Genomic DNA, 16,612 nt, shown 5'->3' on the forward strand with positions numbered 1-16,612 from the left:
ACTAGGATCATTGTTTTACCCATTATGTAAATTATGTCACATGACTAAAATAAAACTACTTTTTAGAGCTTTAAAAAAATCTACTTATATTTTCTACATAACAAAAATATGAACAAAAAATATAACAAATACATTACAGTGTAAATACAGCAGACCTTATTCTACTTTGAAACGATGATTTGTAAAATATTTTGATCTGTATAATAATGATGTGCTTAAATGCTTTACAAATAAAAATTAAAAATGAAAGCTTTACTTACATTCTAAAGTATGAATTATGTGTAGATACTAGGACATTGTGCGTGCGTTAGAACCTATGTAATTGATACATGACTGCAAGTTTGTTATCAAATTCATTTATACAATCCTCAGTAACACTGAGTTAACTGAACTTATTACGTAAAAAAGCATTATTCTTTATGCTGTAACAATTGCATTAGTTTTAATACATTTATTGCTTATTTACATTTCTATAGCGACAGTGTCAAAATTTAAGTTTAAAAAAGCTTGACTTATTGACTAAGAAATGGCCAAAATAAAATGCGTCAAACATAATGATATGCAGACTATATTACATTATGATGCTAGAACTGCATGTTAATTTATCCAATTATATTACAACAAATGCGCGTGTATATATCGTCTGATAAAAATGTTTATACATGTCTAAAGCTGGCGAACCTTAAATAGGTATATTATGTTTTATATATGTTAATGACACCATATAATATTATCCGATGAATGCACGTCGATAGAGATACCTTACTACTAATAACTTTCTTTGAAGACGTCTTTTCATCAATAATAACAAAATAATGCGTTAGTATGTAGGTGCAATTAGATTAGATGACCAGAAATATTTTTACCTTTTCTTCCACTTCTTCCAATACTTACTTACCTCAATTTAAAATCTCACACCGCCGAATCATTTCGTATTTCAATCTAATTACACCTACCTACACTTAAATATTAATTACAAATCCTTGCGATATATATGTCATTCTCTAAGGATGGCTTGGCATAAATAAGAAATGTTTATAGGTTGAATATAACTAATGTTTCATCTGATACAATAAAGTAGATGTTGGTTAGCAAAGTGTATACAATAAAATATATATTAAAATTACTTCTTCAAATAAAAGCACGTAAAAACAATGAAGAGATATAGTTTGTGTTATACTTTCAAGCAAACACAGTTGGGGGCGGCTATGTACATATCGCAAGGTATGGCCTACATAGGCAAATAGGTTGAGGTCCAGGGAGCATTTTTAGACCATAAACATTTCGAGAAATATTACTCATTTTGGGGAAAGATATTTTTTTTAGCCGACGGACAAATTTGAAACAGGATGATTGTGGACCTCAACGTACAGATAGCCACGAAGTCTCCTCTACTGAGTGGGTGAGAACTCGGTGGGCTCCAGAATGCGGCAGTGCATCTCCCGTATGAGCGGCACGGTGTAGGCCACACACTCGTCCCAGCCCGGGTTGCGCCAGGTGCTCTCGCGAGTCTCGCGCCGCGCCTGCAGGTTCTTGTAGCCTGCACATTACATTTCTCATTCATTCCTACTTACAACTGGATCCGTACACTGGCCACTTATAAGTGAGTTAAACGAAGTAATATAATTATCTAATTTTTAAGATTACTAACGCAATGGATTCATATTGTCCGAACTTAAATATTTATAAATAAACGTTATAACATTCGTGGATGTGTTCTATGGCTGGCTGCTTGGCCAATTATATTACTGGCCAAACAGTTATAAACCAAGATTTAACCTTATTGCTCTAGAACATTTTACTTTTGTATGAGATTTTATTTTACACTCTTGTACAAACGAGAAGTTCATAAACGAAGATTTTAGCTCCTATAAGTGGATTATCCGCAAAGAGCATTTCGACCGCTGCGGCCGCGGAAGAAATAATTTCCAAAATCCACAGAACAGATTAATATAAAGGCAGATAATAAAACTAATTCTTGTCTTTGTTAATATATTTTAAAAAAATAATGACAGCGTGACCGCAGCGATCGAAACGCTCTGAGAAACACCTATAGCTATAGAAAAGCCAGGTTTGCGAGGGTATAAATATAAAATGATAACGAGAAATAAACTACTCACACCAAATGTGATGCACGTTGTACAGTCGACCGATCTGCGAGAAGTACCCGGCAAACGCCTCGTTCTGCGCCCGGCGGTACGTGAGCCCGCGCGCCCAGTTGTTGCCCCACTCGATCATGGTGCCTGGCTTGAGACTGAAAAGTAATATTGAATAGAATAGTATTGAAAATACAATTTGGTATCTTCAACCAAGGAACATCACATATTATCATGGCTGTTTCCCATGAGGATAGGCAGGAATGTTCAGAATCATCAGCCACTAGTTCTTTGAACTACATCCCACATAAAGCTAATCATGAGATAAAATAATATTTTTCTTAGAAATAAACAGTCTCTCCAAAGTCTGTTGAGCTATCATGAGTCCACTATCTTTAGTAAACCACTTCTTCTCAAGAGCCTTTGTCGTTACTGAATCATCATCATCCTCATTCCTTTTTGACCCAATGCTGAGCATAGGCCTTTATGCCAATCTTCTCTATCTTATAAGCTAATATAATCGGCGAAAGACCTGCAAATTTATATAATACTTGTGCCAGCTTACCTGTAAGACCTAATCTCGTAAATGTTGTGTGGGGACCGGGGCTCCCCGTTAGGCCAAAAGCTGAAGGCAAGCAGATACTGTAAGTGCCGTGAACGGACGAGGCCTCCGCGCTCCACCTCTAATGCACGGTAGTCCTGAAATGTAGTGTAAAACACTCAGTACAGCAAAATCATTTCTTTTTTATAAGCTCTAGAATTTATTTCCAGGCTGGGTAGATTATATTTTTTTGCCCAATCCATAGTGATTAAACAAAAATGTGCTGGTACATAGCCATATAAATATTTTAAAATTTTTCATATTTCTAAGATTGAACTTAATACATAACAAATCAATTTTAACTGATATACAAATAAAACATACTCACAGGGTTTTCCCTGAATATAACTTTGGCTTTGTCAATTTTCTCGAAACCTCCAACATAGCGCCAGAGATGTAGAGCCTGATCCATGTCTCCAACCGACACTGTCCATGATCCTACTAGCTCACATCCTAATTCAGCTTTCTGAGAGTGTACAAACTCCACTGAATTTTTGCTGCAAAGACAATTTTTTTTACTTTTACTTTAATTTAAGTGTTTAATTTATTTATTTTTCTACAAATTAAACTAAAGTTATTAATATAATTATATTAAGTATTTATTATTATTTATGTTTGGTGATGCCAGTGAAAGCACCAGATTTGTAATCAGTCCTCTCATACTGGGACTATTTCACCCAGTTCCCTAAAACCCCTAATGGGGCTGCACCCCATTACATGATAATGATAACCCTAAGTTGGTGGCAGTCCTCTATACCCTACCTGTATCTTTACAGAAACTGAGTAACTGTTCAACTGTAAGTTCTTTTAAGTCTTCTTCTGATAGAGCTTCTGAGCTCATTATAGCTCTCCTGGCTGCAGTGTATGTGGGGCACTCAACTTCGAGGTGGAGGTTGGTTTCTTCTTCAAACTTAAACTAAAGTAACTTCTCTCATCCCCACAAATCAACCCATAAATCCTTTTGGGACAAACCTACTTATAACTGGAGGACAACTTCTATTACAGTAAATGTTTGAATATATTTATGCAGTGAAGAAGGCCTAGAATCTACTTCCAGGATCTGAAGGATTCTAATTTAATATTTTATTTTTTGGGTTCAAAGTTTATCGGCCGTCCATATGAGAGTTGTAAACAGTTGTTATCTTGCTGTGTAATTTTGTTCTATTTACAGAGTGTTGCATAATACACAGCGTCGTCGTACGCCGGCCGCTAGTTGAAATTCACATTGAAATCAATTTTATTAGAATAAATTACATAATTACGTACTAGTTTTTCAAATATTTGTCAACTGAATCTGGTCTTATGTTGTGCGTGTGAAGTGCGTAGACAATTTCCTTGTCGCTGAGCATACGGCTGTGGGATTCCTTCGTCGGCTCTATTTTTCGAACGAGTAATTTTGATAGCCAGCCATCATCAGCATTTAGACGCACACTTGTAGAGCAAATTAATCTACAAAAATATATTTAGCATTAACGGAATGTTCCAAATAAAATTTATTGGTACACAAAAAATAATAAATAGAATAAACAAAAATACCTTGCATTTTTTGGTACGTAGGTAAATAAATTTAAGGATCTGTTCAGAGAATTCATGTTTACTGCCGACCGTAAGACACGTCGCTGATTTTTATTACAATACAAATAAAATGAATACACTGATAATAAACACTTGTTATTTGTTATCAATTTGACAAAATCACTTGATTGAAGGTTATCTTGAAAATTGAAAACAATTTTTTGGTCAGTCAATTTTAACGCCATCTGTTGTCGGTGACCTTAAAAAAAGTGAAACTTTACAACGTTCCATTTTGATTTCCAACCGTCTATTTCTTGGATCCTGAAATTGATTTAAATATTTGAATTGGTTATTAAGGCAATGGAACGTTAAACAAATACATTTCATTTTTCATAAAATTTAGGGCGTGCGTGAACAAAAATAATGGAATGTCATTTGTTGTTTGCGTAGCTGTCACTTTTTATCATTGTCTTTGTGACAAATGTCAAATTAATCTCTGGATTCGTTTCGATTATTTTCAACAATCATTTTAATTATAAGCAAGATCTATTTTATTTTGTATCCCGTAAAAACGACGACCTATTCAAGGTGTAGTTTTTCTTGAAAACTGTAACCTCGAATCGTCGTCATGGGTGAGTAGATATAACTAGTAATCGAAAGTTTTTGTGCCCTGCATTTACTGTTAGTGGGCGGTGTTGTTAATAGTGTTGTGAGTGTAAAATTTGTATTATGTCATTTTGTGCAGCTTCTACTGAGGTGACGAAGCTTCAGCAGCATTTGGCGCTGCTGAAGGAGGAGTACAGCAAACTTCAAAGTCACTGTGCAGAAGTGGAACGGAAGTACACACTTGTCGCAGCTTCAGCCGGCGACCTCAGTGAGACGAGCTTTGTGGCTCGATTGCTGATGACTGTGACGACGCTGTACGGGCGCGACACCTATTCTGATATTACTATCAAGCTTCAGAGCAAGTCAATGCCCGGCCACAAGTTTGTTTTGAATGCTCGCTCTGATGATTGGAATGAGGAAGCTTTGAAGAATCTTGAGGAGCTAGGTAAGTTGAGTGGCTTATTCATTTGTTCACATTAGAGTTTTCTAATATTAATTCTATTAATAATAATACTCGGTACTATAAGGATATATACCGAGCATTATTAACAGAGTAAAATTTTTAAAAAAATCATACATTTATAAAAATATTTTATTGTACATTAAACAAAATATATTCAGTACATAGATCTGAAATTAATTAGGAAATTAGAGTCCATATTCATAGAAGATAAAGGACATTACAAGGTCTACACCCCAGAAAGTTAATAAACTGCCTCAGTGTATATAAACTTACTAGTGTTTTATTACCTATTCATCTTTTCCTATTCCTAACAGACTGGTCCAATCTTCCTGATGATGTTGGTGCTGCCTTACTCAAGTGGTTGTACTCAGATGTTGTTGACTTGTCTAGAGGCGATCAGTTTGCATTGCAACTCATGAAGTTTGCGGCCGGCTTCAAACTGCATGGTTTGGTTGGGAAATGTGAACAGGCTCTGATAGCCTCAGTTGGAGTCAGGTAAGCGGCTTATTATTGCAATTCTCTTTATGTCATGGACTTGTGTTCATAGTTAGAATAGAATTCAGCTATGATGCCAGAAGCCTGGCTTCCATGTAAATAATAAACATTTTAATTTTGGAGTTTTAATTAATATTTTATTATTATAGTGAACCCAGATATTTAGATGAATACATGCATTCAAGAATTTAAAGAGCTTTGACATATGGTTGAGAAGATACATACTACAACAAATTATTGATATCTCTTTCAGCTGCTAAGAATACAATTTTACATCAATATTACAATTTGTTTTCCACAGATCCTGTGTGAAATTTTATTCAGCTGCAGATGAGATTGGTGCTTCTGCTCTCAAGGAGCACTGCTCTGGACTTATATCTGCTCATTGGGATGATCTTACAGGTTTACCTTTATTTTTATGTATTGGCTATGTATAAAGGAACCAAACAACATAATTTATTAGTGACATTAGATTATATTTTTTTTATATAAATTAACATATTCTCATAGCTGAGGGTAGTGACCACCAGTAGTTGTGGTTAGGCACAAAATAAAGTTCTCTCAAAAAAGGCTCTTTGTAGACTGTATTATAAACTTACATCCTTATTGTGTTCGGGTGTATAATTTATTATGTTATTACCCGAGCTAAGCTGGGACAGACCGCAGAAACTAATTTAGTACTTGTCCACAGGTGAAGACTTCGCTCACATGTCGTCAGCTCTGCTCTACCGCATGTTGAAGAGCAAGACGTCGCAGCCGCTGCACGGCGCCGTGCGGCTGCTGCGCGAGGACGTCGTGTTCCTCTGTCTTGTGGAGAACCACGCGAACGTGAGTACTGCTGCATGCTATGTGCCTGGCGCTGACACTATCTCGATCATAATATATCAATGTATACTTTTTGGCCATGTTGGTAACATGGCGGTCTGGGGTCCGATTTTATTTAAGTCGCCTAAATGTATCTGACACGACTTTTATGAATACTGTCATCTGGTGGCATTAACCGCGCCTGGAGAACAAGACGTTGCAGTCGTTGCGCGACATCAATCGCGACAGTCGCGATCAAAAATATCTAATGTTAGTACTACACTCTCTCTCTCATCTCAGCGTGTTCCAGGTTTCAGCCATTGAGCGTCTTTTTTTTTTGTTTTTCTGAAGTGCTACTGACTGATGATTATATTATATTCATGCGAGGAATTGCTTTGAGCCGTTATTTGAAATAATGGCTCCTATTTTCATTGATGTGCCGACCAGGGATTGCTATATATAAAATATCACTAACAAACGAAGTTTTAGCGATATTTTTGTATCTGTTACGGATTTTAACGAGTCACAGAATGTTTATGTGGTAAATGAACGATGTACAATTTTGATATATGTATATATTTGAAGACTTAATTTTGTTCATTTTGAAATAAAATAAGTATAAGAGCGAAATAATTTTAATATGTAATGCATAAAGTAAATATATACAGGTTAGTAGGAATGATTTTATTCTTACAATTATATTAACTATATACGCTATATATAGGTATTTTAGAATCTATTAATACTCGTATTTACAAAAATTACACTTTCTAAAAATATAATCTACTGGTTATATTTTTACCCGACTGAAAAGAAAGTGTAATTTTTGTAAATACGAGAATAAATACGTAATATATTAGAATACTTTCTAAAATGGTCTTACTCTTTGTACTGAGAAACTTATGAATAACTTTTACCAAAGTATGTGTGTTTAATCTAAATTATATTTTGGAAAAAATGAATTTCTCATTCTTTTTTGCATTAAGTTTCTTATATATATCCGTGGGTACCGCCCATGGATATATGAGAAACTTAATATCGATAATGACATAAACTATTAAAAAATTGCCTATTTATTCTGAGAGGACTCATACGTGAAAACTAGCTACTATTTTAAAGATATTATAGATATATTATTCACAAATTCTGTAAGTACATAAAATGTTTATCAAAATTTACACATTAATCTATGACTAGTAACCATGCGTAATACTAAAGCACCACAAGAAAGCTCTTTATATCTCTTATTGAAGAAAAAGCTTTTAAAAGTTTCTCTCTCAGATCGAGAGGTTTCCCGGTTTCTTTCCAGACTTTCCTATTTTTTCTTCTCCATTTCGCACGGACTTTCGTATTCCTTAATTGCCAGACCATTGGCACCCATATGCTCAAGCAAAGTTAAAACTGAATTAGACATCACAAAGAAACTTCTAACAAGACACATTCTGTTTCCTCTAGATTTAAATCTTTTAAATATAATAAATGCTAAATAAATATTTTTTGTCAAACGATTATTATTACCAAATTGCAATTCATATTGAATATCCATTTCATAGTAAATAGAATCACTGAATATTTATATGAGAAGCAAATAACTAAATAGTATTCGTAAATTTTCATTCGTTGTTGGTACTTTGTATTTTTCTTACGTCGGATTATGCATACAAATTGAATATTATGTAACGACCAGAATTGTAAGGAGTTCACTCCAACCTATATAATACAAGTTTACTCGTATAGCCAGCTTGGCCTTCATTTAAATCCACAGCGTGTATATTACCTCACTTTTAGTAATATTTGTTCAGCTTAAGATACCAGCAACATATGCATTTTATGTACAGTTCAGTTACCGGAATTAAAAAATAAGTAAATGGTTCGGATTACGTTAGCCGTTATAATTTGAAAATATCATCTCGTCATGGGCTATAACTACAACACATTTCAAAGATTTGCTATAAAGCTTGACCAAAATAGTAGCGTGATATTTCTATACACAAAATACATTTAGACATTATTTATATAATCATAATTATTAAACTAATTACAGCTAAAATTGTATATTGCCTATTTTTGGCCGCACCGTTGCAATAGTCTCCACGACAGTAGCAGTGTGTGCTAGTGGTCAGTCTCTCACTATCTTTTTCTATTTTGCACCCTTCTTCGTAAACTTCGTATATCCTGGTCACATGGGTCCACTTCCCTCCGATGTTTCTTTGGTCCCCGCTCAATGTCTGAGCGGCGCAGCCGCGCTGGTATGTCGTTGTCACTAAAATGTAATAGAAATTATGTTTTTCATTAAATATTTGGTAAGGAAATTAAGTTTTGCTTGATGTGTAGTTATTCTTTTGTTGCAGAAGGATAAGCTGTCGCTCTAATTGGAAAAGATACAGTTAGAAATAAGGTTAAATAATATTTGATTAAAAAATATAATCATCACATTTTATATGAAAAGTCTTAAATGAAAACGGAATTACACTTCCGTAATATTATTTTATAGGTCACTTTATTTCATATTGCAGTCTTTTATTCAATCAGTTAAAAACATGACATGACAAAAGAAACTAAAATTCTAATTTGTCGAACAGTGCCACTAAACCACCACACCTCTGTCTGCCTGCCCTCCAAACTCGTTAGCATAATTAATTTTGTGTCAGTTCATTGTATAGAATACATTTACAAAGACCTATTTTTCTGATGTTTAAGGAAATTTATAATGAACATTTTTTTCAACCTGTGTGGTCCCATTTATTGCTGAAAAAAGACAAAGGTCTTACAAACTGCTTGGCTTAAACTAAAACAAAGGGCCATACATTCCAAATCCCTCTGTTCAAAGCATTGTCCAAGGCAATTGGATTCTCGATTGTTGAACTTAAGAATGCTATAATTCCATGAATGGAGTCTTGTCTTTAGATTCCCCGCGTATCCCATACCACGTGCGGGTTATGGTTTGCCACATGCCGCAGCATGCACTTCCATTTAGCAGTCTACAGCTGATAATTTATGCGTCATACGCTGATTCAAGAAACGCATCCGGCATCTCCGATTAAATATTTCTATTCAGTTTTGTTTCTTATTATTGACATCAAAATGGTAAATCATGGTTTCCAATAAAAATACATTAGTCATAAATTTTATCGACTGGTTGACGACCCATTTTCCCTTACAAGTGCATGTCAAGTGCTATTTAGTATTTGGCAATATGGGCGCGCCATTCGCCATAAATGTGGCGGCACACATGTTATAACCCTTTTATAGTGAGTGGTACATTAGTGTGAATCTATTTATTATGAAATTTCTTGGAGATACATAGGCTGCTATTTATGTATCCGGAATAACAAAATTAAACAAACATATATTATTACATATGGTTTTATTGTTTCTCGAAGTATTCTCCGCGATGATCTATGCACTTCTGCATACGATGAAACCAATTTTCAAAGCACTTTTTCCATTCTGATTGAGGTATGTCCAAAACGTGTGTTTTGAACGCATCAACGGCCTCTTCGCGGCTCGAAAAACGTTGACCACGTAATTTATTTTTAATGTTTGGAAATAAATAAAAATCATTGGGTGCCAGGTCGGGGCTGTACGGCGGATGACCCGTCAATTCAATCTTTTGACCCTCCAAAAAATTATTTGTTTCAGCCGACTTGTGGCAGCTAGCATTGTCGTGATGAAGTATGATTCTGCGTTGTGGGTTGTTCTTTCGTATTTTTTCAAAGACTTCTGGCAAACAAATGGTGGTGTACCATTCAGAATTAACAGTCCTACTATTCTCTAGTGGCACTGTAGCTACATGTCCGTTGATACCAAAAAAACAAGCGACCATTTGCTTTAAAGTGCTTCTCGCACGAACAACTTTTGTTGGATTCGGTTCATCTTGAAAGACCCACACCGTTGACTGCTGTTTAGTTTCAGGATCATAAGCATAGATCCAGGTTTCGTCACCTGTGTAGATATTATAAACAGCTTTTGACGTGCCACGGTTGTATTTTTTTATCATTTTCTTACACCAGTCGACACGAGCCTGTTTTTGATCTACGCTCAAGTTGTGCGGAATCCAACGCGAACAAATTTTTTTAACAATTAAATGTTCGTGTAATATCGCGTGTATACTCGTCATACTAATGCCCAGAGACGCCTCTATCTCGCGGTATGTAACATGACGATCTTGCATTACTAATTGTCGCACAGCATCAATATTTTGTTGTACCACTACCGATTTAGGACGACCCTCCTTAATTTCATCCGTGAGCATAGACCGTCCACGTTGAAATTCCTTAAACCAATAATACACAGTGGTTTTCGATGGTGCTTCATCTCCAAAAGTTAAAATCAGTTGTTCGATGCACTGTTTTTGAGTTAATCCACGCCGAAAATCATAATAAATCATCGCGCGAAAATGTTCACGAGTTAAATCCATGGCAATGAAGACAAGCTATTTTCAAAATTGGCGCCAATTGAAAAAAACAAATGACAGGGACATGAAAAATATTTATTCTCTAGCCGAAGAGTTCTATTTTCAAATGTTGTAATTACTTTTTAAATATTCTAGAATTATTGGCCAGTTCCGGATACATAAATAGCAGCCCTCGTATCACGTGGACTATAGTTTTAGAATTGCACAAAACAATTTACAGTAGACGGACAGCATGTCAAGTTACTCTGCATGAATCTTTAAACCGCGGTAATTGGGGCGTATTTGCAATTAATTTGGGTAGGTCAACGTGCTGAAGACTGTACAGACTGCCACAGAGAAATCTGACTCCACCGCGATCTGAACATCATCTCTTAGGGTTTCAGATTTCTCTGTGGCAGACTGTACATATTAATATTTTGTGGTTCACATCTCTATTTATAATTTGTAGTATTGGTATCCAAAATCCTCAAAAAAGTAATTCATCATGATAAGTCGGAAAGGCGGATAATATTGACATAAACTATAGTTATAATCATGTCAAATATGAAGTACTAGCCACATGTGGTTCGAAGTATTATTCCTCAAGCACTTTTTGCTAACGCCAGTCGATTGTAATTAGTACGTCCACAATTCTGTGAGTACGTCTGTCGGATCCTGCGGGCGGCTTCTTGGTGACGTTCAGGTCACGAGGTCGATGCCTTCCCCCCGATCACACTTCAGCGTCGACGTAAACACATTGCTGCTTTTATGGTTATTTGTAATCTGTCGTGATAATTTTATTGATTTATGTCTGCATTGCAAAAATTTTATTAAGTGCGGACTTATGATATAACTTTCACGACTACTGCCATTGTATCTCGAGAGACCGCTGGAGTGGACCGCTTCCCTCAAAATTTATAAAAGTACTGAAGTACTGATAGAATGAAAAGAGACGATAGATGAGAAACTTTTTTGCCCAAAATGGAAACTAAGGACAAGTCCGCACGAGCGCTTTTTCGAGGCGCGTTTAAAGTGCATTGGTACAAGAGTATTCTTTCACATGACAACGCTTTATTTGTCGAAATTTGGGCGCTGTGCTTTGGACGTTAGGTTCAACGTCAAGTGCCATTTGTGTCGAAACGATAAAAATACGCCAACGTCAATAAATTTTATGGAACAGAGTATCAATTTGCACAAACTTTTTATCTAAATTCCCGTGGGCGTGGAAGTAATGTGTACATGATAAAGAAACTACTACGTAAGTATTTTTCGCAGTTTAATATATGTTTACATATTTATTAATGGATATTAATGCGCGTTTATTTTACTAGCGATTTAGTTCCGTCTACACTTTTGGGATATCCCAAAAATTTTCAGTAAAAATAGTATAATTCTCGAATTCAACCTTATGTTCATCATTTATAGACACAAGAATTTTGTTATCAGAAGCTAAGGAGGTGATCGTATTGATGCAATCATTATTTGCTAATATAGAAACAATATTTGCAAATAATGATTGCATCAATACGATCACCTCCTTAGCTAAGACTAAGAATATATGCTTCTGAAATACAGATTATAGATTGTACTTTTTGTCCCTCATGCGGGCCACACTATATCCTATATCGTTTTGCTTTCTCTACCCTACTGGGTACACTGTACTGGGTATACCATAAAAATCTATTCTATAATTGCGGGGAGCGGGAAAATATTGTTTCTTTAATATTGGGCAAATTTGTGTTGTAGGAATGGCCACTTTAGTGCTTAATTTTAATTATTGTTTACTAATCTAGTTTATAAGCGCTACTATCAAAATGAGTCTTTATAAATAAAATAAAAAATAATTCATTCATTTATTAATGCTCTGAATGAAATTGTTTGCTGCAACTCACCTCCATTCCCGAAGTCGAAATCAACCTGCGTCTTGAAGCACATGGTCGACGAATCGCAGTCTACGACATACAAGTCACTTTTGTCGAACTTCTCACACGGCTTCGTGTACCGTATGTCTTGGTAGTTGGACGCAAGTGGCTCGCAGAAGTAGCACTTCACTGCTTCTGATGCTGAAAAAAACTTTAAATTAGACCATAAGTGTAAACTTGCAATCTTCTACTGTAGCCATGATAGTCCTACCGAAAGATCCAAGTACGAATACTCGTGCCACATGAATTTGTATACCAAGCTAACTTATTATGTAGAGTAATTGAAAACATAATTAAAGGAAAACATCGGAATAACTTGACGAAATTATTTTAATACGTCGGGCAGCGCGCCTTGGTTGGATTGTCAATTGACCACATGCACCTTGGTCAGGTCATTTTTTTTGCACTTCGATTATGTATGTATCTATGCCGGGTGTGCAGTAACTAATGTTGGTCAAAAATTCAAAAGAAATTCTAACACGTAGACCGATCGTTCCGGAGGGACCTGTTTTAGCTTATAACACTTGAAGAAAAATATTGAAATAAGGTTTTGGCTTCATATATTTTTTAGTTTGGTCTTGATTCAGAGTATGATACCATGTTAAAACATCAATCAAATTATAATCGGGCCTCAGAGGCCATGGCCCTTCGCGAAGGATGTGACTTGCTTGATACAAACACCGCATTGTTTTGAGAATGTCATCGTAAAACAATGTACGTGACATACGTACTTGGGCTCTTATGACTTCCCAAAAACAATGAGTGTGGGTAGCAACAAAAATAGCACTGCAGTGACATTTATAAGCCCACATACTAAACCACATTTATGTAAGCTATGCTCGTTTTAAAGAGTTCAGGGTTAATAAGAATTAACTGTTTTAATTAATGGCTGATAATAAATATCAATCAGTGGGTGCTAGAATTTTACTTTCAAGAAGTTTAACGATTAAAATGTTTTAGCTCAATTAAACGTGACAATAAGCTGGTTGCTAAGTGAAGAGTCTTAATTTTTATCGCTCCAAAGTTTGAAAATGCACATAAGCTAGATAATAGCTATATCTAAATCCCAACGGTAAATACTTCGAAAATCATCAAGTAATGGAAAGAGGGTTTCGTACTTAAACGCTGATTAAAAAGAATTGAAAAAATAAACATACATCATGTATATTGCAGTTATCTGAATTAATTTTGAATTTCTAAAAGGCCCACATGTTTCGTATCGTATACATATAGACCGTGACCTTTTAGCATTACTGTCTCCCATATAATTAAGTGAAGCGAAGATTTATGTTGCAACGGAAAGTTATGAAATTCTCGCCTGGCTCCTTATGCATTATTTTCTGTTCTGTTGGTTGATAATATTATTACGTTACGTTTGCAAAATGCACTGCTGGGTGCCTGGTTGATGAAAAGATATCAGATGATTGGACAAAAAGACGTTTCTATGCATTTTAATAATACTAGACTGTGTAGTTTAGCTAAAGTACCTAGGTTGGTATAAATTATTAAATTTCATTCACTACTACATAATATTATATTTCAAGATATATTCTATAATTAATACATTTTGATTTGATTAACCTTCATCACACCCACAATACTGATTAAATATTAGCCATGTGTTTTCTATTATGATGGCATTCGTTTTTAGCGCCTTATAATGAAATTTGAACCAATCTTGTTGTTATTATTATTATTATATTTTTAGTAATGTTGTCGGAAATAACAATATTAGTTGTAACTGCTGTTTATTTGTATTCTATTCAAGCATTATAATGTTATAACTATGGTCCACATCACTAATTATAATGACAAGGTTCTAAGGTGTTATCAACATCGGGTTCTACTAGCTGTAGTGGTATAAAACATGTATAAAACATCTTGGAACTTTGTAGCTTTTAATATTCCTCCGTCACATTACATTTACACTTATTTACTGCAGTTAATATCATTACAGACGACGTAAAATAAGGAGGTCAAACAAATGTCGATAACTAAACGAGTTGTTTGGTGATAAAAAGGGAATAAAAATATTTTAATGTTTACATTGTAAACCACTTGTTTCACTGGTGCATTGTACCGAGGAATTTCAGTTATTTATAACATGTTGATTGTAAAATTTGTAAAAATAATAACACTTACAGTTATAAAACAACGTTAACGCCAACAAAAACAATGTTTTATCCATATTATAAATGAAACTCCACTTGAAATTCCTCCGGCTGCCGACTAAATTGTTTTATGAAAACTATTCGATTTAAAAATTAACATTTGTGTTTAATTAATCGTTACACAGCCGCGGTATTGCCTCCATGTGCGATAGGAAACTGAAAGCGTTGGCTACTGCGGTCGGTTCGTGATTCACAGGAAGGAAGCTCAGTGGCGAAACGGTACACGTCCGAATATCGGTTAAATAAGGCTCTAACTCCCGAGTCTGTGGACTGATTCACTCGACCGGGACTAGCGCCGGCGCGATACTGACCACTTTTGATTTGACGGCTGTTCGTATCATTCATTCTTTCATCATGACGTTTCTTATAAAGAGAGGAACTTCTTTGTTTTTTTTTTTGTTCCGTCTACTTTTACCTGCGAATTTTTGGCATACCATTGCGTAGATTCTCTTATCGCATTAAATGTTCAATGCCTGAGTCTATTTGTAAATTATATGTTTCTAGTTTATTTGTAGTTTATCCTCATTCATTTAATTTATAACTGTGCAATTAGCAGAATCGACATAGGTATATTGTGACAAGGTTGTTTGAACTCACCTATTCATATTAACTCTTGCGTTCATTACTGTCCCACGGGAAGCATGACAATTTGAAGTTAATAGTGTATAATGTCCTTCTCCACTTCTTGTTTTCACTAAATTATTCTAATAAAGACTCCGCTTTTCTTTCTAGGCTGTAGACTGTAGTTTGTTGTCTCTATTGTCTTTATGCTACAAGCCTATGAAAATTTCGAGAGAAAAATCTCTTTTTTTCTCTCTCTGTGTCTAATTTCCATCTCATCTTATATTGCAATTGTTAAAGTTTGTTTTGGGTTGAAAAGCCAATATTAGGAAAAGGTATATGAATAATTAAATAGCTTTTATACTTACATATCCAATCAGACTAACAAAAGTATTGCTCCTGATTAATGTTTACAATAGGACTGACTCAATTTCTCCACTTAGCGAGATGATTGAGCTATTTTAAACTTTCTGTTCATAGATCTGTTTATTATAGAAAACATACATCTGCTTTTCTTTACCTAGGAACAGAAATACTATGTAATCGTTGAAATTCTTCGAGGTAGTTTCGCGAGTTTTGGCTCTGTCTTCCTCGTAAAGGATAAATACGTGTTACTTACTGTCTCTAACAAATTAATTATTATTCACAATCTTGATGAAAGAATGGTGTTATCGCAATATTGAGATAAACTTCTGTTATCTTTTAGAACAAGAAGGCAGTTGCATTTAGTACTACACAATCCAATATTTTTTATTTTTTCAACAATTATTATTTTTGTTCTTCAAATTGACAATGGTTGAGCAGGCGATTTATAACTTGTAAAACTACCATGTGTGTTTTTAGAAAGCAAAATTGGTTTAATTCATACATTCTTAAAACTTAAATCAGGTGTATCAACATTATAACTGCTATAGCAGTCAATAGAAGTTGCTACACAGCGCCCTCTGGCCCCGAGGTAGAGCTATAATAGAAGCGGTCGCGC

The 16,612-nt window shown here is 35.0% G+C and overlaps 3 protein-coding genes across 4 annotated transcripts in view; 1 reads left to right on the forward strand and 2 right to left on the reverse strand.

Moving 5' to 3' along the window:
- Positions 1–59: 59 nt before the first annotated feature.
- Positions 60–4,450, reverse strand: Nipsnap (nipsnap). The gene is made up of 6 exons (XM_053761277.2): positions 4,234–4,450; positions 3,964–4,146; positions 3,026–3,194; positions 2,662–2,795; positions 2,121–2,254; positions 60–1,540 (listed from the first exon to the last, which is right to left on the reverse strand). Exons 1-6 carry the CDS (start codon positions 4,287–4,289, stop codon positions 1,392–1,394), a joined length of 825 nt encoding a protein of 274 aa, XP_053617252.2. The 5' UTR covers positions 4,290–4,450; the 3' UTR covers positions 60–1,391.
- A 223-nt stretch (positions 4,451–4,673) lies between these two features.
- LOC128679199 (uncharacterized protein) overlaps positions 4,674–16,612 on the forward strand; it is a 40,975-nt gene continuing 29,036 nt past the window's right edge. Inside the window, exons 1-5 of one of the 2 annotated variants that reach the window (XM_053761269.2) lie at positions 4,674–4,844; positions 4,958–5,263; positions 5,596–5,776; positions 6,078–6,178; positions 6,468–6,604. In XM_053761269.2, coding sequence (XP_053617244.1) covers positions 4,841–4,844; positions 4,958–5,263; positions 5,596–5,776; positions 6,078–6,178; positions 6,468–6,604 — 729 coding nt within the window. In that variant the 5' untranslated portion in view covers positions 4,674–4,840. Of the gene's footprint in view, positions 4,845–4,941; positions 5,264–5,595; positions 5,777–6,077; positions 6,179–6,467; positions 6,605–16,612 lie in introns of those variants that run through there. The other variant, XM_053761268.1, reaches the window with a different exon arrangement.
- On the reverse strand, positions 7,200–15,390 carry LOC128679204 (uncharacterized). Its single transcript, XM_053761280.2, has 3 exons — positions 15,041–15,390; positions 12,869–13,039; positions 7,200–8,843 (listed from the first exon to the last, which is right to left on the reverse strand). Exons 1-3 carry the CDS (start codon positions 15,084–15,086, stop codon positions 8,593–8,595), a joined length of 468 nt encoding a protein of 155 aa, XP_053617255.1. The 5' UTR covers positions 15,087–15,390; the 3' UTR covers positions 7,200–8,592.

The sequence above is a fragment of the Plodia interpunctella genome, chromosome 21, assembly GCF_027563975.2.
Source record: "Plodia interpunctella isolate USDA-ARS_2022_Savannah chromosome 21, ilPloInte3.2, whole genome shotgun sequence".
Lineage (NCBI taxonomy): Eukaryota > Metazoa > Arthropoda > Insecta > Lepidoptera > Pyralidae > Plodia > Plodia interpunctella.

Excerpts from the sequence above, each read along its gene's own strand:
- Nipsnap (XM_053761277.2), bottom strand. The coding sequence starts at position 4,289 with ATGAATTCTCTGAACAGATCCTTAAATTTATTTACCTACGTACCAAAA. Across the intron at positions 4,147-4,233 it reads TACGTACCAAAAAATGCAAG|ATTAATTTGCTCTACAAGTG; the intron begins GTATTTTTGTTT and ends ATATTTTTGTAG. Across the intron at positions 2,255-2,661 it reads TACGAGATTAGGTCTTACAG|TCTCAAGCCAGGCACCATGA; the intron begins GTAAGCTGGCAC and ends ATTACTTTTCAG.
- LOC128679204 (XM_053761280.2), bottom strand. The coding sequence starts at position 15,086 with ATGGATAAAACATTGTTTTTGTTGGCGTTAACGTTGTTTTATAACT. Across the intron at positions 13,040-15,040 it reads GTTAACGTTGTTTTATAACT|CATCAGAAGCAGTGAAGTGC; the intron begins GTAAGTGTTATT and ends AGTTTTTTTCAG. Across the intron at positions 8,844-12,868 it reads TTTCGACTTCGGGAATGGAG|TGACAACGACATACCAGCGC; the intron begins GTGAGTTGCAGC and ends ATTACATTTTAG.